Genomic DNA, 20846 nt, shown 5'->3' with positions numbered 1-20846 from the left:
AAGAGAAGGCATCAGCCTTCTTACTGATGGTCGTGGAAAGTTTCTCTTCTTAACAGACTGACTGTCCCCGTTATACATAACCAGAGTTGTTATACCCATCGGGCTGGTTTAGAAACATGTTTTAAAAGGCACTGTGCTCCTGAACTGAAGCGAAGCATTTAACACTCTACATAAGTGCAGCTGAAGGAACAGGTATGCTCTTCTCTGTTACAACTCTCTTTCATACTGTTATCACTGCATTAATTCTATAAGGTTGTACCAAGACCTTCAAAGAGGTTAAACTGAGTAACTTTTCCTTCAGGTGTCAAGAATTTCCAGTGCTTTCATTCAAAACTTCTATACATTCACAGGACAGAATGAAAAAAACCCATCCTGGGCTCAAGCTGTATCTACCTATCCCAAATATTCTTCCAGCCTGGCACCCTGGTTGCACTGCTTTTCTTGTGTTTCTTAAGTGGCACAATGGCACAGAAATCTACCCTTATAATCTACGTGAAGTGTCTTCTGGTTATGACAACTGCTGCTCTGTCTGTTCGCTTCTCTACAAGCAAATCAAGTTTTCCTACTGTAGTGAAATGTTACTTTTCACTTCACCTTTCAAACAGAAGATCTGAAAGTTGTTAACAAGCTGGGTTGACAAGTCTTTTGAGAGGCTACTAAGAGAAAACAGGTATACCTATCTTCACTGCACCTGCCTTGTCATTTGTGTCATTGATGACACGGAACAAGAAGTGGTTTATAACCATAATACGGAAAACCAGAACTAACTAATTTCTGCTTACAGTTCATTTCTTACATTAAGAACACTATTTCTTGCATCTCCTAAAAACTACAGACGATAACAGGACAACAGAGGAGAGGGTGCTGCTCTTGCAGGTTGGGTTTTTTAGGGTGAAGGAGCAGGGTTTAAGATAAATGTTGGTCATAATTTTTCCTTCTTTTTAAAAGCATGTTTATTTTCAGACCAATGTGTTTCTTTTAAGGTTTTCACATCTGGAAGTTTAAGCTATAACAAATATGGTACAAGAATGTAGATTTAAATATACAGGTTAATCAGAGCAAAGAAAAGAGCTATCACACTTACATTACCCCCAGCAGTTAGTCAAAGTTACCTCTGACTATTTATTCGTCATATACGAAGGAACCCCTTTGTACAGTTCTCCGTTTAATAAACTTCCTCAAAAAGACTAAGCCCAAGCACTATTTCTCAGTTTAGGGAGGCACATAATGTTGTCACTCGTATTGTTCAGGGAAGGCAAAAGAAATTCTGCATACTGGGACCTCGACAGGCTTGAGAGGTGTGCCCATGTGAACCTCACAAAGGTCAACAAGGCCAAACACAACGTCCTGCACACAAGTTGGGGCAATCCCAAGCACAAATACAGGCTATGTAGAGAATGGATTAAGAACAGCCCTGAGGAGAAGGACTTGGGGGTGAAAAGCTCAATGTGACCCCATCCAGAAAGCCAACTCTATTCTGCATCAAACGGAACATGGCCAGGAGGTCAAGGGAGGTGATTCTGTCTCTCTATTCTGCTCTGGTGAGACCTCACCTGTAGTACTGTGTCCAGCTCTGGGGCCCTCAACTTAAGAAGGACATGGACCTCTTAGAGCGAGGCCAGAGGAGGGCCACAAAAATGGGCAGAGGGCTGGAGCACCTCTGCTATGAGGACAGGCTGAGAGAGTTGGGGTTGTTCAGCCTGGAGAAAGCTCTGGGTAGACCTTTCCAGTACCTAAAGGGGGCTTACAAGAAAGCTGGAGAGAGACTTTCTACAAGGGCATGTAGTGACAGGACGACAGGTAAGGGCTTGAAACTGAAAGAGGGTAGATTTAGATGAGATATAAGGAAGAAATTCTTCACCATGAGGGTGGTGAGGCATTAGAACTGACTGGCCAGAGAAGCCATGGATGCCCCATCCTTGGGAGTGTTCAAGGCCAGGCTGGATTGGGCTTTGATCAGCCTAGTCTAGTGGAATGTGTCCCTGTCCATGGCAGGGGGGGTTGGAACTAGATCTTTCAGGTCCCTTCCAACCCAAACTATTCTATGATTCTATGATACTATTTCTAAGCATAGGAAAACTACACCTTTTTCACAAGCATTCGTCATGTTCACAAATCAGTCATGACAAATTGATCAGATGTCCCCCAACATGTGTTGATTTGAGAAGACGAGAACCACATGCAAGATAAGCTAGAGGTTTGTTAAAGCTCCGGAGTGCTATTTTTCCTACTTCAGAGCAGAATTCTGCAATACCGACCTTCACCCACCCTGTGCTGCCTTTCCCAGGGCACAAGCAGTGTGCCCAGTGTTCGAGAAGACATCCAGACCGTGCAGAAGTGATGAACCTCGGGCAGCCCAGTGGAGCATTGCACAGGCTGGTAAACAGCGAGCGCCTTCTAGTGGTTTGCTCTGATTTACCGAAGGGGAAGAAGGTGAGTCAGCCTTCCCTTGCTGTTATAAAGGTCTACTAAAAGGGATGTGCACAGCATCAAGAAATAGAATGTTGTATCCATACACACTCATAAGACTGGGTGTGTATGAGGGAACATTTGTAGAATTGGCACATGGCAGTGGAGCTTATCATTAAGAAAGCAGCCGGACACTCCCATTTAATCTTGAGGGACTATTTAAAGAAAACAACGTTCTAGAACTCACACTAATTATTCTGCTCATTCTTATGTCAAAATAATCCAAAAAGAAGAAAAAGCCACAATTCATTTAGCCTGAATTAGTTTGCTTACCTCTTTTTCAATTAAAGAATGGTTTGGCGAAATGTTAGTACCATTGAATTTGCCAGGATAAAAAGGTAAAATCAATTTCATGAAAGCAACACAACATGCATAATAGCTTAGAAGCTTTGATTCTTACCAAGTGGAGGCTGGAGCATGCCCCCTTTCTTTTCGCAGGTCCCGATGGGCTGTATGTCCGAGGAATCCACAAGCCTCCAAAAATCATTTTTGTTGTCACTTCCATCCAGCCGCAGCCTTAGCCTGGCACCAGTAATTCCAATTACTGTAGCTATACAAACTGAGGTAACATTGCGAGGATCACGGGCTTCCAGTTTCATACCAACTTTGAAATCATTTGTAGGTGGAATTCTAGACTACAATAAAAGGTAAAAGACTTTTTCTCGTTGTTTTTAGTATTGCTAAATTTACCAGCCAGTTCGGTATACAGCTTTCATTCATCCAAATATATCGTATAACTGGTAAATATAAAGAAGTCTTTGAACTTTGAGTGTTTAGCAGAGTGAGAAAAGGAGGTTGGAAAACCTCCCAGCAGTTACAATTTCAGATCCTTGGTGTTTCTACTGCATAAACATGGCTGCTTTCCTAAAAGACAAGCACTGCTAAGAAGGGTAACAAGGGAACCATGATGAAAACATGAACATAACGATGGGGGAGGAGTGATTAATACTTGAAGTGAAAACAAGGGCATCAAGAAACATGACATTCAACTAAAAAAAAAAAAAAAAACAAAAAACCAAAACAACCAAACCCAAAACAAACAAACAAAACAAAAACAAAACAACACAACAAACACAAAACCCACAAGATTTCTTAGCTTTTAATTTCAAGAAACAGTTATTCACGTTATAATGGTGTCTTGGAAATTCAAATAAAATTTGGACCCTACTGCACTAGGCACTACAAATGGTCAAGGCAAGAAAGAGTTTCTGGATTAAAAAAATACTTACAATACCAAGAAAGAAGACAGAAAAAGGAACGAGTGTTAACTGCATTTTACAGAAAGAAAATGGACAGTCCTAAAGTCACAGAAAATTTCTGTGCTAAGACGGGAATTGCAGGTTGTGCTTATTCATAGAGAACTCAATATATTCATACACATACAATGAAATGCCAATTTCATTAGCAGACATCAGATTTTTTTGAAAAAGACACTGGCACAAGGAAAATAAATGTGCCAAATGCAACTTGGTCTTTGATCCGAATTTTCTGTCAGAAGGTAAAGATGAACTAGAGAGAAGGAGAATATTTTTTATTCATGTACTAACATGCTACTGGGAGACATCGACTGGATCACAGTCTGATTACTTGCCAACTGTAGTACTGTAGGCAATAACATCATCTAATGATGTTCAGAACTCTGTACTCACACTAATGGGGATTGAATGCCTCACCTAGTCATGGAGAAAGATGATTCCAGAATCTTACTATTAAATGTCTCCTTATTTCCAGCCTAAATTTTTTCATGGAAATTTTTGGCAATACTATCAGTTAACCTAAGTTCTTTTTGCACTTTGCAAATAAGAATAAATTCTACATGGTATTTCCAGAGGGCAACTCATCCCTATCTCAGTACTCTTTCAACAAGTTGAATAAGCCAAACACTGAAGTTTCTCCTAGGAGAGCCCAACTATTCTCCTGTCACCTTGGAAGCCCTTTTCTGCAACTCTTACAGTACAAAGCTGCTCTTGAACACAGATGCTAAGAACTGTAGGCAGCCTTTCCCACAACTTTTAAACCCAGTAGTTAACCCATACATAGAATCATTTCAGTTGGAAGAGACCGTCAGGAGTCCAACCATAACCTAACTCCAGCACTAAACTATGTCCCTAAGAACCTCATGTACGTGCCATTTGAACACCTCCAGGGATTGCGACCCCAATACTTCCCTGGGCAGCCTGTTCCAATGCCTGACAACCCTTTCTGTGAAGAAGTTTTTCTTCATATCCAATCTAAACCTCCCCTGGTGCAACTTGAGGCCATTTCCTCTTGTCCTATCACTTGCTACTTGGAAGAAGAGACCAACCCCCTCCATGCTACAACCTCCTTTCAGGTAGCTGCAGAAAGCGACAAGGTCTCCCCTCAGCCTCCTTTTCTCCAGGCTGAACAGCCCTCAGCCGCTCCTCATCAGACTTGTGCTCCAGACTCCTCACCAGCTTCGTTGCCCTTCTCTGAACTCTCTCCAGGACCACAATGTCTTTCCTGTAGCGAGGGGTCCAAAACTGAACACAGGGCTCAAGATGCAGCCTCACCAGTGCAATATGATTCCTAAAACAGGAGGCAGGTAGAACAACCAAAACCACGAGCTTTCTCGCTCACAAGATTCTTACGTCCCTTGTGCCTGCCTGACCAGGTCAGGGAGCACTTCTCTGTCTGGGTACAAAGGGAAAGGCTGAAGAAATCTGCTACTGCAACAAGTGCTAGTGGTACTTTGCCTCCACAACATTAAAACTTTTAAAATACATCTTGCTCTACTTGCTATGATGCACAGGTGCATTATTTGCAACACACCTTAAATCGACAGTAGGTGTCCTGGAGGAGCCCAGGCCTAAATAAAACAAGAGGGGAGCAATATTCAGTGAACGCTGAGAGTAGCATCTGCCAGTGCTGCATCCAGATAGCGCACTGTCTAAAAGGGGAGCCTGAGCATATTAAAGGGCAATTCAATTTCAGGGTACTGCTTGTCAAGCTGTTATTTTCAACAGCCATGAAAGGCAACTGAAACTGAGAAGTTGGGGAGTTTGTTTATTTGTTTGTAGAAAAGGTGAGCTTGTTTAAATACCAACAATTCAAGGCATTCTACTAAAAAGTAACTCCTCCATGCCAGTCCTTACTTGCAGCAAAATAACAAACCCAACTCAGTAACAGCCTTTTAAACTCTGTTCAAACCACAAGGGGCTGAGCTTTTTTATTTAAAATTTTCAACTGCTTGGAAAAAAGTTCCAGGGTGAGAGAAAGGGATGTGAAATGTATCGTAATTTCAAGTAGTAATTAAAAGCAACTTCGAGCAACAGATAAAACACCTTCTAAATTAAGATAAATACTTTAATCAATTGCCATTATCTGTTTGTGCCTGTTTCTTAATTTACGGTAGAGGCTTTAATTTATTGCTCCCCAGGTCATTTTTAATTACTACAAAATTTAAACTTCGTAGAATTCCCACAAGTCACAAATTCTAGATATAACTGTCAAATTAAGCTTCTCTCTGCTATTTTGTTTGCTGGCTGGCTAGAGCAGTGTATTTCTTTGAATTACACAGAGTAATAACGACACATACAATTCATGTGTAACCCAATAAAAGTCAAATTAGTCCTACACAAAGCTCAGGCAGTTTAGTTCCCAAAATCTCCAAACACATGGTGAGTGGAGCTAGCTCTGCACAAATTAACATTGCGTATCACTTTCTATAATACTTAAAAGGTCAACTCTTAGAAAAACTGAAAGTCTGCATATGCAAATAGTTTTGAAATTTGCTCTGCACAGAAACTGAAGCTCTTCTTTCCAACTCACATACTCCTTAGGCAATCCAGGTCACTTGGATTCATCTATCTCAGTCAACGCTTGTCACTTAAGCACCTTTATTTAAGGTGTTACCCAGTTGTTCAGTTTGCTCTTCTTGAGCATTAGTATGGCAGAGGAAGATGCAAGAAAGGCATGAGGAAAGGCTTCTAAGGAGTTTCCTGCAGCAGCTACATCTCTCAGGATGGTCATGGTGGTCTACGGTTTTTGAATACGGCATTAACCTCAGACTGAGCAAGGGATACGGTATTGCCCTCTGCCTCTACTCACGTAGAGTTTGGGATCTCTGCTCTGCGCTAGTATGCACTACGGAAAAATACTGTAGAATTAATTTTTGAAGCTCCGCCCAAAGAGAGCCATGGGCACTGCTGTTCTTGGCTCATTGAAAGCAGCATGTGACAGGCTCTTTGTCCTTTAGCCTCATCTCCAAGGAGCAAGCTGAGATTTATGAGCAAGTACAAGGAAACGCTACCACTTGTATTTCTCTCTCCCTGTTCTCCATTCCTGCAACTGCTTCAGATTCACTGAGTGACAGTTCCTTTCTTCCTCGAGACTACTCCGTATGTGTTTCTTTTTCTTTGGTCTCCACTGGAGATCAGTATCATTTAGAGCACTGCCACAAACCCTAGAAAATACTTTTCTGAACATGTCAAATCCACTAAACTAGACATGCAATGCTATTACAGTTCTATCAGCCTGAACTATCCAATTCTTTCAGCATGTGTCTTCCTAAAACGGTGAAGGCATACTGACCAAAACTCATCCTATGTAACTTTACACAGCTAAGATACTCCTCAACATGGGAAAATACTGGCCTCGGCTCTCTCTAACAGAATATGGTCATTAGCTCACACAAGATGGTAGGTTTAAACTGCATCTGCAAACAAATGCCAAACCATCAGGTGTGAGGGAATGAAACGTGAAGAGTACAATGCAAAATATAAAATAGTACATTAAACACCCTTCATTGTAAATCCAGTATTTCCTTTGTATTCCCACATATTCCCCTTGATTTTTTTGTTTGGTTTTGTTTTTAACTTCAATGTCTGTTATTCCTTAGTAATAAGCACCCTGCTCAAAAAGAGACAAAATTAAACAAATTTGAGCGATCCAGAAAAGAAGTGGTGAATAAACTCTGCTACTCACACACACATATATCTTGTAGCTAGCCAGAACTGAAAAAACTCTTTCAGAAAAGAGACAGGAGAAAAGCTCCTCTGACGATTAGGCAAATTTTAATTCTCACTAAAAGAACTCTAATATTACTGAGAAAAGTAGAAAATATTTTTCAACTCTGATAGGACTGTTTTCATTAACTAGTCTTTTTTTTTAAAAAAAAAAAAAAGGAAAACAGAATCAAAGGTACATTTAAATTAAACCCTCAAAGTTTGGCTTGAGGTGAAAACCAGGAATGAAAAACTTCAGTAGCTACAATCTGTCAAAACTGTAAGCTACTGATAACTAGAGATCAAAAGAAGTCAAATGGGAAGTTTGCAAGCAGTCTAAACATAAAAGTTGCTCTAGGATCACACTGTAACATGTATACATACACACACACTTGCAAAATAGTATCTGGCATACCTGTCTGAAACAATGTAGGGGGGCAGCTACTGATTCAGTCTCTTTCAGATAATCATCCCAATTAAACTGTTCTGGAAGACATAAGATAAAAAAAAAAGGCAGTTTTAAAGGGAATTTAAAAGGGGGGTTGGGAAAAGAGAGGAACAGAAAAAAAAGTCAAACAACTATCTTATAGGATTTTTTTGTTTGTTCAAGAACACAATTACTCTAATATAAAAACTCCACCTTTGAAAAACACAAAATCCTCCAAGCAGCTTTGAGAGTACCATTAATTTATAGGGGCAATCACAAAATATGTAAAATCAACATAAACCTCCCCAAAATTCTTGGGGTTTTTTTGTGCTCCACATAAAAAGATACAAGTCAGGAAATCTACATGCAATTCTCCGCATAAGGTCCACCCAACCGTCCATGCACAAATCACATTAGCCTTTCTGTATCTCAGTTCCCCTAACAGCAGGACCGATATGACAGTTTCACAGGAGTACTGAGATGGTGTATGTTGAAAAACACAGACACGTAGATTCTGTTAAAATGTATGTTGAGAATACTATCCCTCCACTAGAAAGCAAAAGAATTGGCACAGCCTTCCAACTGCATCTTCACCTCTTTTAATCTGAAGTCTGACAAAGTCTTATCTTTGTAGGGTAAATATCATGGCAATGTTCAGCAACAGCATGGTGGTATTTTTTCCAGTGTTAACTTTGGCATTGTTTATATGCATGAGTGAGTGTATTCTGCATTTTATTTAATCAGTGTTATCAGGTTTTCCATGAATGGAACAGTATGAAATACCAACATTGAAGATATAAGCAAGTGTTACTTAAATAATTAACATAAAGCACAAGAGGCACAATGGCACAGCTGATGTTTTTGTTTCTAAGTTTTCTAGAGTGAGATCTTTTGCTTATTTTTCTTGTTTGGTCAGCTGGCATTGTTCTGATGTTGCTGAAGAGCAAATCACCAATGAACCCCAAAATGATGCAGTGATGCCACCAAGTGGCTCAGCAACAGCCGCTCACATGGCCTATAGCAAAATCCATGGCAGCGACAGACACTGCACCGGATTTATCAGTAATTCTTCCAAAAATGCCACTGAGCACAGTTAAACACATCTCTGAAATTTTCAGGAGAGAGGAGAAGCAAAGAAACAACCAGAAAGGGGCAGCATCTTCCAGCACTCACACACGGCTTCTCTGAATGACATGAAGTGGCTCCAACCTGGAGTCTGCCTGCATCAGCACAGAATTTTGTTGAAAACATACAGTTCTCAGAAAAGAACTGCCCCCTGGGCTGCGGAGATCCTGTTTCTTTGGCATAACAAACTCAAAAGGGTCTGTGTGATTTGTCCCTTGTCTCTGCAGAGGGCATGCAGTTGTCAGCTACGTAACAAGTCAGTAAAATCCCACAAGATGTTAATTTGGTGGTTTAGATTGTATGTAGGCTGGTAACAAAGACATTCACATACAGCATCTTGGAAGCCTGCCTATTTTGGAATGAAAATTTTATTCACACATTTAAACAGTTACATCGATTTTGTATTACTCACAAAAGGCAGTGTACATGAACTTAAGCATATGTTAGATATTTGTATTTCAGGAAGGCATGCTCAGGTAACAGCTCTTCAGAGCTTTCTTCAGGAAGTAGCCTCCAGATTTGTTACTCTGTTCATTGACAGGCTAAGGAGGCTGCAAAAACTAAATATTATGAACTGCTAGCAAAGTTTCATCCTATAAGAATTCTTTTTTGAGGCTAATAATAAAGTAGCCACTTCAGGGTGACTTCTGATTTACCAAAAAAAACCCAAAAAAACAAAAAACAAACAAACAACCCCACAACCTTTTAATCAGAATTTACATTAATAAACTTTAAAGTACCACATTCAATAAAATTAAACCTAGCAAAAAGAAAATGTTAGCTACATCCCAGCTTTCTCAGATCTAACATGATGTAAAAGCTGTAACTGTGAATCAGAGCCTCGCTGTGTTAAGGACTGTGTAAATGTAGACACTTCAGAGACAGTACCTTCCACTGGAAAAAGTCCCTGTTCACTTCCTCTGAAAAAATTATCTCCATATACCAGCACTTACCAAATTATTTCAATTGTTATAATAGCACTGTAAATCTGGTGGCGTGACCCAAAAGTACACAGGGAAACAAACAGTTTTGTTTGTTTGTTTGTTTTCCAGGGAACACTCACTAGAAAGACATGTAAGGTAACACAAGCAGCCCACTGCAGATAAAGCCAAGAGGAAAATACTACCTGGCTCTTTGCTTTAAATCCTGGCTATTAAAATCCTATTTAAATCCTGGCTATCAAGCAGAAATGACCTGAAGTTTAAATTAGAACCTCTCCACCTGTGAAGATACGCTGTATTAAATTAAAGCTACGCTCTCAGAGACGGTACTAATTATCACTTAATTACTGCAGTCATAGAAATAGAAGATGAATGTATGCTTGCAAGATGTAAGATGCATGTCAGGAAGATAACCACATTGAAAAAAATCTCTACACTAAAAGCTTCTCTGTATTCTCAGTGTGCACAGGTAAAGAAGCAGTTGTTTTATATGTATTTCTAATTCTAAAGCCCCTGAAAACATGCAACTTCTGAGAAATAGAAATCTTTAAGAAAACTAGCTCACACTAAATGATTTAACATGCATTTCTCTTCCCACTCAAACCTGCAGGCTGAATTAAACAGCTTAAGAAAAATCCATTATGCAACAAGCACAACTTCATAACCCACCAGCAAAGTGAAAACTAGAGAGAGAAAGGTTGGTTTTTTTTACACCGAAGAACAAACCAGCATATAATGGAAACAAGAAACAAACAAACAAAAAAAACCAAGCCACACCGGATGGTAACTAGGACCTTTTGTAAAAAAATTCAACAGTTTGTAATCAACACAGGAGTGAGACTCTAAAATAGTGATCCAAGACAACCAGCATGGGCAAACAGCCTGACTAATGGAAAAATGGAAGAATGCCAAAATGGAAGTTTATGCCATAGTTGCTTGCATTAGTGGCAATAACCCATGGGTCAACAACCCTTGATGTTCTCTCCAGTGCTGTATCAATACCTTATATCTTCTTGTCAAGCCTGTCAATCACAAAGTAACTCAAGCTAAAAGGGTCCTCAGGAGGCCTCTAGCTGAGCCTCCTGCTCCTCCAGGGTTCCATCACCCTCAATGTGAAGACTTTTTTCCTTCCATCAAGCAGGAATTTCTTGTGATCCAGACAGTATGTTGCTTCTCATCCTTTCACCGCACCTGTGAGAGGACTCTGTCTCTGTCCCCTCTACAGCCACCTGTCAAGTAATTGAAGACAGCAAGACAATCTTCCATAAGCTTTCTCTTCTTTTGGCTGAAGAAATCATTTTTCTTGTTTGAATACCAGTTTTCTGCTTACATCTTGCACTCTGGCTCCTTAATTTTTTTTAGTGGACTGCAAGCCAGCTCGCTCCAGTATAGCAGCGTCCTCCTTGCACTGGGGAGCTCTGAATTGAACACAGTATTCCAGATACGGTCTCACAAATACCCAAAAGCAGCAAATCCCTTCTCTCAGCCCGCTGCCTACAGTGTGCAGTTGACGTCTTTCACCACAAGAGCACACTGCTGGCCCACGCTCAGCTCGCTGCCTGACACGACAGGGGCCTTTCCTGCCAAATCGCTTTCCAGGCAGCCAGCTCCCCGCCTTGGCCTGCGCCAGGGCTCCCCTCTGCCTGGCTGCGGGACTCCCCATTCGCTTTTGCGTCTTATGGGCTTTCTGTCAGCCCGTTCCTCTAGCATGGGAGGTCTATCTGAAGAGCAGCCCTGTCTTCCAGCCTACCAGCTACTCCTCCCAGTTAGACGTTGCCCACAAACCAGCTGACAGTGTGTTCTGTCCGGTCATCCCTGTCTGTCAGTAAGGCAATAAAACAGCATCAGGACTAGCAGTGACATCTGAGAAATGCCACTAGCCACCAGCTGCCAGGGGGACTTTGTGCTGCTGGTCAAAAACCTTTGTGTCTGGCAGTCCAGTCAACTTTCCATCCACCTACTCAAACCACATCTCACCATTTTTGTTGAAAGGACATTACAGAAACTGTGCAGAAAGCCTCACTAACATCGAGACAGACAACATCCACTGTTCTCCCCTTGTTTACAGAATCAGTTATCATAAAAGGCAATCAGTCACGCATGGTTCACACTTGGCAAACCCATCTCAGATGTTATTAACCACATCGTTGTCTTTTACTCACTTGGCAATGGCTTCCAGGAGGATTTTCTCCACAGTCTTCCTGAAGACCAAGGTCAGACAGGCCAGCCTGTATCTCTCCAGGTGCTCCCTTCTTGTCCTTCTTTACACTGAGCATACTGTTTGTTCTTTTCCAGCCATCATGAAACTTCCCCAATCACTGCGATCTCTCCAAAATGTGAGAGAAGTCTCACAGTGACATCAATCAACTACCTCAGCACCCTTGGAGACGTCCCATCTGCTCCCACGAATATGTGAACACCCAGTTTGCTGAAGTGCTCCCTGTCTTCTACTGTACATAATGCTTCAGTTTAGTTTAAGTCAAAATGTTACAAAATTTAAATGGAAGATTAAAACTATGATTTAAGTGTCGCCTGTATATAGGTAGAGTTTAAGGTTCTGGTTTATTTAGGCTAGTTTAATACAGTATCACCACAGTCTAAACACTGTTTAAGCAGACAGAGCAACTAATGTCTTCTCATGTCATCACCAGGTTCCCTTGGCAGGCATTTGAGACTTCTGACACAGATTCATCATTTCCAGTCTTCATCCCACCACCTCTCTTCATCAAAGATGATGTTTCTTTTTAATTTTGGTTTACATACTCTTGCAAACATAGTAGTTTAAGTGTAACATATTTCATATCCTGCTTTATAACTTGTACCTCCTTCCGTATGTTGCAATAATTCAATTAGAATTTTCTCCTCCTCCTGTCTTTCCCTACCTACTTTATTTTTTCACCTGTTCCTCTCACACCTTTGTTATCTCCCCTCTTCAACTTTTCCTATCACACATCCCCCTGAAAACTCTGGAGATTTCCTGGATGTTAGCCCAAAGCACCATAAGGCATCTTTCTTCATCTGGCACCAGAAGGTTCTCTCTTCTTCCTTGCTACTAACAAGCAACAACACAGAATAAAAATTATCATCTCATCCATAGAAAATCAGAGATTTTGCATGATCTTGAGCAAGGCACTCCTCTCTAGGTGTTTAGCAGAGCTGAGTCTGGATTTCATGAGTAAATTCAGTGCTCAGACAGTAGATCAACAGCATAGTCCCAAGTGGAAGAACACAGATGACAGAATGAGGCTTGCCTGTTTAGCACTGCTTCTTCACAAAGCTTTTTCAACACTTTGCTCTCTACTGCAGAAGGAGGCAGAGACATTCCCCCGTGAGTCATGAAATATGGTTATCTTATCTACATATGAGAAGCACTTTGCTGGTAGGGGGTGTCTTATGGGGCTCCGTCTGTCATGTCAGACAACATGATTTTAAAACACAGACATGCTGAGGCCAGTTTGACTGGAGCTCCTCTTACACTGCAGAAGAGAGAAAATAAGACACAAATACACTTCCTCTCCTGTCTCAGAGGAACAGGGAAGAATAAGAAAGATGACTGCTAGGATCCAAAGAAATGGAATAATTAAATTGGGCAAATATAACAGCAGAAGGCTGTAGTATGGCTGGTGGTAACGGTATCATATCCTGTATGCAAAGTCATCATCACTTCAACTACCCAATTAACATGTTATTAATAGTATCTCAGCATGTTCACTCAGTGATTACACTACTTGTAAGGAACATCTCTGCTGATAGCCAAGCAAAGCTCTGAACCAGACCACTTATTAGGAGTCAGGGGGCACAGAACTGTAAGCAGACCAAGAGTTTAAGTAACCTATGGATATCTTATAAAAAAATAACTAAGGACTCCTGAGATTTTCTACTTGAGTCAACAGTATTCATGACATTTCTTACTGCCCCAAATTCAAGCAACCTGAACATACTAAGTGTATGTAAGGATGCTGCTGCCCTCTCGCTGCACGTCACGAAGGCTAAATTGCTAGGAAACCCATGTATATGCTGCCCTGTGGCAACTGTTGAGGATAGTAAGAGGCTGCCTACTAGATAGGAGAGGTGTGATAAGAAGCTTGATCATTTCTGGCAAGCGTGTAGTTTCCGTGGTTTATTATAAACACAAACATTATTTGAAAACAGATTAAGTAAAATTAGAATCCCAGGCAATTTAATCCCATTAGCAATACTAAAATCTCAGGCTATAAAACTGAAAAGCCCTTCTTAAGCAACAGCGAACAAATTAAGGGAACAGAAGACAACTGGGGCAGAAAACGTATGAAAGTGGGAAATATAAAACATGATCAGAAGAACACACAAATCAGTAAATGATCTAAAAAACAGAACAAAACAAAACACAAAAACCACACGTTTACACAGTGTCTTTGATTATTTATACAAAGAGTACCTGTTTTAGCTCTTAAAACTATCAGGCTCCAGGCAAGCAGTTTCAACCATCATTTCCTATGCCAAAACATACTTTTTCAACAGAGTTAGACAAAAGCAATGGTATGTTTTTAACTACCCAGCAGTAATAGCCAAAGAGATTGCAAAAACGCTTCAGGAGACAGTACAATCTGAATACACGCTTTTAGGGTACCTTAACTAATAACCTGGTATCTGCAATACCTACCACTTTTTAAAGACGGGTTGTTTGCCTGCTGATTCTTTCCATCTTTCTCTTTTTTAATATTCTTTGAATCTAAAAGACAAGATTCCATTACATAATAAATGTAATATTCACATCATAACGATGCCCAGCACAACACAGCATACTTTCAAATAGAACAGAATGCCTTCTTCCAAAGACTGACTTTCTTTTATTCATTTCAGAGCATAACAAAAAAGGTATTTGTACTATAAATTTAATCATTGCACTAATTTTCTTTCAAAATATATTGAGAAGTACAGCATGAAAAAGCAGAGCTTTTGACTGCTTCACAAAAAATTACCTGAATAAATCTAATTATAGAAAATATAGTATTAGCTCCACAAAGAGCAACTCTGCCCTAATTTTTAACAGCTTTACTCAACCTACATGCAATTTGAGATCCTCAAGATCACCAGATAGCTTTTAAAATCTTGTTTAGACCACTATGAACTGAGAAATAAGAAAAAAGAAAACCACCTTAAAAGCATATTTCTGAGTTAAAGATTTCGTTCTACATTCAAATTCTTGAATCCTGAAACTGCAAGCAGCTATCTTGGTGCACATTTCAGTTATTAGCAAAAAAAAAAAAAAAAATCCAGAATAATCTAACTTCTCTACCATTTGTATCCACACACACACAGAGGAGTTTGTCATTTAATTTTTGTTAGATTTCAGTGTGTATGAGACACAGAGGGTTATTGGAAAGCTAGAACAGAGAAGACAGAAGGAGTCAGTTCCCCCTGCTCCTTTCGGTCTTTAAAAAATGTGTTGGTTTTGTGACTTGCTTTTGACACTACCGGACTGAAATTCAAGCACAATTCACATATGACACTGAGCTGGCAAATGAAATGCAAACACATTTTCAGTTTTAAAACGTTATCAATCTCTGCATGGCTAAATAACTCTCTTGGTTTGCAAATGGCTCAGCACAAGGAATGGGGCTGCTGCTCTGGGAAGGTGTCTCAGGTCGTGCCTCTGGCCATCCCAGTTAGCCCAAACTGCTGAAGGGATGGCTCCTTTGTACCAAAAGACTGTATTAGTAGCTGCTTACTGTATCCACTTGCACTTAAGTCTTTAGATATTGAACAGCTTACATTTGAAATAAAAATACTCCTAACCTAGAGCAAGAGGCATTTGGTGATCAGAAACACTTGAGATACGAGTTGTTCTGCAGCAAAGATTAAGCCCTGATAGCATTTCTCTTCTATATTTTCTCTAAGAAAGGCTTTTCTTGAAACAGAGTACTGACGAGCAATGACTTCTTTCATTATTTATTTATTGAGGAACCACCATATTGTCGAGGTTTTGATTGCAGGGTGACAATAAAACCGTGGCAGATGTATTGTTAACCCCCTCTCCCCCCACTTCCCCCTTCAGCCCCTCCCTCTCCCCCCTTCCCACTCAGGACAGGCGATCGGGAGGGAAAGAAGGACAGAGAGAAGAGAGTTGGAAAAATTAAAAATGTTTTACTAATGCTACTAATAAGAATAGAGAAAATAATACAAAATATACAAAACCAATCTTGAAAGTCTCAGCAACTGCAGAGCCGGCAACCAAAGTCCTGGATTGGACTCTGCAGCCAACCGGAGCTGGATTCAGGCTGTCACTAGGCCTCAGTTCGCAAGGACAACTAGCAAGGTCCTCTCCTAATGTCGGCCATAAGAAAAAGGGGACAAGATCCTCATGATCTCCCACTTTTATATGAAGTATTCACATGAATGGGATGTTATACTCCGCTGGTAAGTTTTGTGGTCACCTGTTTCTCATTGCCCCTCTTGTGAGATGTCCATCCATGCTTATCAAAAACCTTGCATTCCATTGCTATGTTTACCAAAACATGTATCTGGTTTTCCAGGAAAATGCAGCTAATATGAAGCTTTAGCTGACAGGCAAATTCACTAAAAGAGAAACTTGTTTTTAACAAAGCCAGGACACATATACAGCAAGAGCTGAATTATGACAATCTTCTGTCATCAATCCCAAACTCCCTTGTGGGTCAGTGAGGAGGGGATAAGCCATCCCCCTGGCTCTGTGTGGGGTAGGATGTGGTGCTCCTTCACCCAGGGCATAGCACAGGCCAGGAACCCCTCAGGGGCAGCCAAACAGGATCTTGCCAGCCTGGGCCATCACACTGCCCCAGCCAGGAGCAACCACGGGGGTGCTGGGAGCAGCCCCAGCCCTGGAAACCCCACTAGGGCTGAGGCCAGGCAGGGACATGGGCCCATGGGTGAGCCCAGGCTCATGGTGCCCATGGCCAGGCAGAGCTGTGGGGAGCTGGAGACCAACGCTGCTGAGGCCTCAATAGGGCAGGGGCTGACAGCCCTGGGGGGCTGACATGGGGTCCTGGACTGGGCAGGGTGGGGAGAGGCCCTGTGTGAGGTTTGGCATGGCCACTAAAGCCTATTAGTGCACTCAAGGCTGAGACACTTCTAAGAATAACTCAGACTCCACAGTCCCACAAAACATACAGCTACATACTTGCTCAAAATATGTGCAGATGCATCACCTCTTTCTCCTAAAGCAGACAAGAGAAGTACCCAAGACCCTTTGGAAAGAAAAGAAAATGCAATGTTTACTCCTTTATTTAGCCTACTTTCTTGACTTACACACTCATTCTTTTGGAAAAAAAATGCTTTGAAATATTTCCTACTTCACTGAAAGCATTTGACAGGTTCCAAAGAAAAATCCTTATGGAGGTCAGCTTCAAAGACCCCTGCTGAAATGCTTCTGGATGGTGTCCACAGAGGAGTAACCCCAGTATTTCCTCAGGAGCAGGGCTTTAACCTACACAAGTGGACATCCTATGTCATGACAACTACCAGTGGGAACCTGAAAGGGGACAGTGGTAAAACCAGTCCAGTAGCAATGGCAAGGATAACATTCACCTTCTCCCACCTACAGATCAAAGTATATTCCATCCAGACTCTTTGGGATTTATCAGAATCCAGCTAGTTTTCTACTGAGCGGTGACAATCACCAGCAGAGCCTTTGTTGTGCATTACAAGCTCAGTTAGTCAGGTTTTCCAAAAAACAGTCATGGCACTGTCACAGACATCATGCTGATGGCTTACAGAGTAGATAACTTCCCAATCCACATATTTCTGAAAAGGAAATCCAACGCAGTCCCACATAAGAGACTTACTGAAAAAGAGAACAAATAATGGCTTCCTGCAAACACCCAAAGCTTGAAAGGACAAAGTCATGAAAGAGCATCTACCCAACAGTGCCAGATTTCAAACCAAATTACAGCCTTTCATGATGAGAGATACCAAGAACAGGTGAAGGAATGTGAAAAACTGCAGCCTGGACACCAGATGAGTTCTTGCTGAGAACCACCACCCAAACTACTTACTTCCTGTACCAGGTTTACTGCCTGTCTCACAGATATTACAGCAAATATGAATGCTGAAATTAAGCACTCTCGCCAATACATTTTTCTTATCATCAGCCATTAGAAAACTATGAGAATAAGAAGAGATGAAGACATTAATGAGAATAAATTGATTCCTCAATAGCAGTTTAAATACCTATTTCATTTGAGGTGGAGGCTTCTTCATTCATAATAAACTCAAAGCACCGTTACTGTCACTTGTTTTTGATGACAAGGAATCTGTTCTTTAAAACACCCAAGTAAAACTCAAGCAGCACATGCAGAAGCATCAAAAAATAAGTCTGAATAAAACAAAGATTGTTTTCTTCCCTTGCTTTTATGCATTCTAGCTCTCAATGTCAGGAAGATCACTAAAAGCTGGAGTGTTTTGTCTACGGAGATAAAAAGCTACTGTAACAGTAAGAACTACTATCCTGTTTTCACATGAGATATCCGGTACCTACTACCACCTCAGAATTCTCTCAGTCTATACTTCACAGTTGCTATTGATGCCTTGGTCTGGTTTGTCTCTTCCAATGGCAGTAGTCAGGGCAGATAAGAATTTATGGTTTATTTTTAAAAGCAACATTAAAGAAAATAAGATTAAAATGCAATTTTATAAACATGAAATACATGTGTGGGTTGTTTTTGTTTTGGTTTGGTGGTTTTTTTATGTGCACCAATCTACATTTGACATTTCAATACCCTAAGTTATAGTAATTTTACTTTACAAGGATCACTGAAAACAAAATCAAGACATGGAAGACTATTATGTCAAATCACCAGGCAGAGGATGATGACTCCCTCAGCATATGACCCTCAGTTTGGTCAAACTCTGAGGACAAATCTCAAAAATAAGGTTAGAAAAGAGGGAAACACTTCTGCACATACAAAGAGTATTCTTCTTTTCATCTACTTCACCTAGCCACGTTCAAGGACTAATTCCCTCAAAGCTGAAAAGCAAACTTGAAAATAGGAACTCTATTTTTATGTTAGAGACAGAAGAGACTTCTTAATTGTAGAGTAACGAAGCTTGCAGTGACAAATAATAAAAAAGAAGTTTAACTCATTATCTAGGATTCTCTCTTCATAAAGTCCATTTTTAAAGAGACAAGTTTGAGTTAACTTTCCATTGTAAAACACAATACGTTTTAGATCTTTTTGTCAAAATTGATGAATGAAACTAAAATGCTGCTGCTGTGGACTTAGTCACATGCTACTCAGCTCTCTTCAAACAACAACATGTTCAAATAAAAGTGTTAAAAATATAGTAATACATTTAAGTATATAGAGAGCTTATATATTCACTATGCAAATATATATATATACCCACTTAGCCTATTATACAGGTAGGCTAAATACTTATTTTCAACACCCTGTAAAAGATCGTTTTCTCCTACGTAGCAAGGTCAGAACACACCATTAAAAAAATTTACAAAAGCAGCATATTTTATCATTCACCAACTAAGTTCTTCTACATAAACTAAAGCAGGAGATACAAAACAAGATTAGAGTAGATTATGTAACCTAGTGCTTTCTGCTTACTGATTCAGAACTCCATATGTTTACATTACTTCCACCCTATCTGCAACCACAGAATTCTTCTGCTGATAAGATTACTCAACAGAAGACAGGCAAGAGCAACCACATCTATCATTCAAGAAATTAGAGACAAGGAAGAAACCAGACAAAGCTGTCTTGACTGGCTAGTGAATGCGACAAGAAATGTTACAATCAGAAAAGGCCCCTGTAGAATATAAGGTCTGGTAAAGATAATCCCGGTGACCAGTGTGTAGTTACTCTTACAAACTCCAAAACTGAACTGCAGCATCTCCTCCAAGATGCTTTAAAAATCCACGACACTTTTTTCTGGGAAGAGTTAAACGTTCAACAGACAAGACGACTGCTTTGTCTGCATGCTGAGCAAGCATCACCTTTGTCAACAGTATTAGTTTTTACCACAGAATGGTGCGCTACAGGAGGAGGCACAATGTACCATCTTAGAAGACTTGCTGTTTGTTTGCTCTTTAATGTGGGAATAAAACAATTCCCAGTCATGCTTTTGCAATTTCTGCAGCTCTTTCTTTGCCACCTTAAAGTCGTCAAACCCTGTCATACATTCAAAACACATCAGGAGATGACTTCTTTCAAAGAAATCTCTTGTCTCTTCCTGATGGACGTGAAAAACCTTGGGGTAACAGAAACATTTGCTCTTCCCATGCCACGCAGTTACCTTCAGATTAAGTTTACTAAGGCAAACCCAAGACTTACATTGCTCAAGAAGCAGCTTTCTTCACTTCTTACTACATAGGGTTGTCAGCAACTTTTAGCTACCCTTCACCGAACCTCAGTACACACAGTTTAGGATATCAAGACAAAGTGAGTATGAAATGTCTCCTTTCCTTTCGTTTTGTGCTTCCCTAGTGGGATTCTTATCTGCACGGAACAGGGTGTCTCTTTCAGTATGTTTAGACAACAGCCATGAAGAAAACATACAAGAGAAGGGGACAGACTTCCTCCATAAACTCTTGGTGCAACAATTAAATGGATGACTCCTGCCATTACAGAAAATCTGTAAGCAAAAGACAATTATTTACCAAGGGAGTGCACAAGCACATAAACCAGCTTGGGCTGAAGGTAGAAAGCTCAAGAGAAGCACAAAAGTGTTAGCAGCGTTTTATGGGGGAAGACTACCCATCTGAAAGCTTTGAAAAGCAGCAGCAACCAGGTTTCAGACAGTGGATCTTTCTTTACATTCCCTTTGTTTCACCAACCCAAACACCCTCGTTACTTTTTAAGTCTCACTCTTTATTTTAGCCCTTTACTGACAATTAACTTCTGCAGATGTGACACAGCAGAAATCACACCTTTGTAGTACACTGTGCATTAG

At 40.5% G+C, this 20846-nt stretch overlaps 1 protein-coding gene across 13 annotated transcripts in view; it reads right to left on the bottom strand.

Annotated features, from left to right (window-relative positions):
• SCML2 (Scm polycomb group protein like 2) overlaps positions 1 to 20846 on the bottom strand; it is an 82559-nt gene that overhangs the window by 39764 nt on the left and 21949 nt on the right. For 5 of the 13 annotated variants that reach the window (XM_065072144.1, XM_065072157.1, XM_065072131.1 and 2 more), the window contains exons 3-5: positions 14569 to 14637; positions 7849 to 7919; positions 2870 to 3104 (exon numbers count right to left, since the gene is read on the bottom strand). In XM_065072144.1, coding sequence (XP_064928216.1) covers positions 2870 to 3104; positions 7849 to 7919; positions 14569 to 14637 — 375 coding nt within the window. Of the gene's footprint in view, positions 1 to 2869; positions 3105 to 7848; positions 7920 to 10928; positions 12056 to 12088; positions 14527 to 14568; positions 14638 to 20846 lie in introns of those variants that run through there. The other 8 variants (XM_065072160.1, XM_065072163.1, XM_065072170.1 and 5 more) reach the window with 6 other exon arrangements.

This window comes from Columba livia, chromosome 1, assembly GCF_036013475.1.
Source record: "Columba livia isolate bColLiv1 breed racing homer chromosome 1, bColLiv1.pat.W.v2, whole genome shotgun sequence".
Classification (NCBI taxonomy): domain Eukaryota; kingdom Metazoa; phylum Chordata; class Aves; order Columbiformes; family Columbidae; genus Columba; species Columba livia.
The sequence above is the reverse complement of the archived record's forward strand: the minus strand, read 5'-3'. Positions and strand labels throughout refer to the sequence as shown.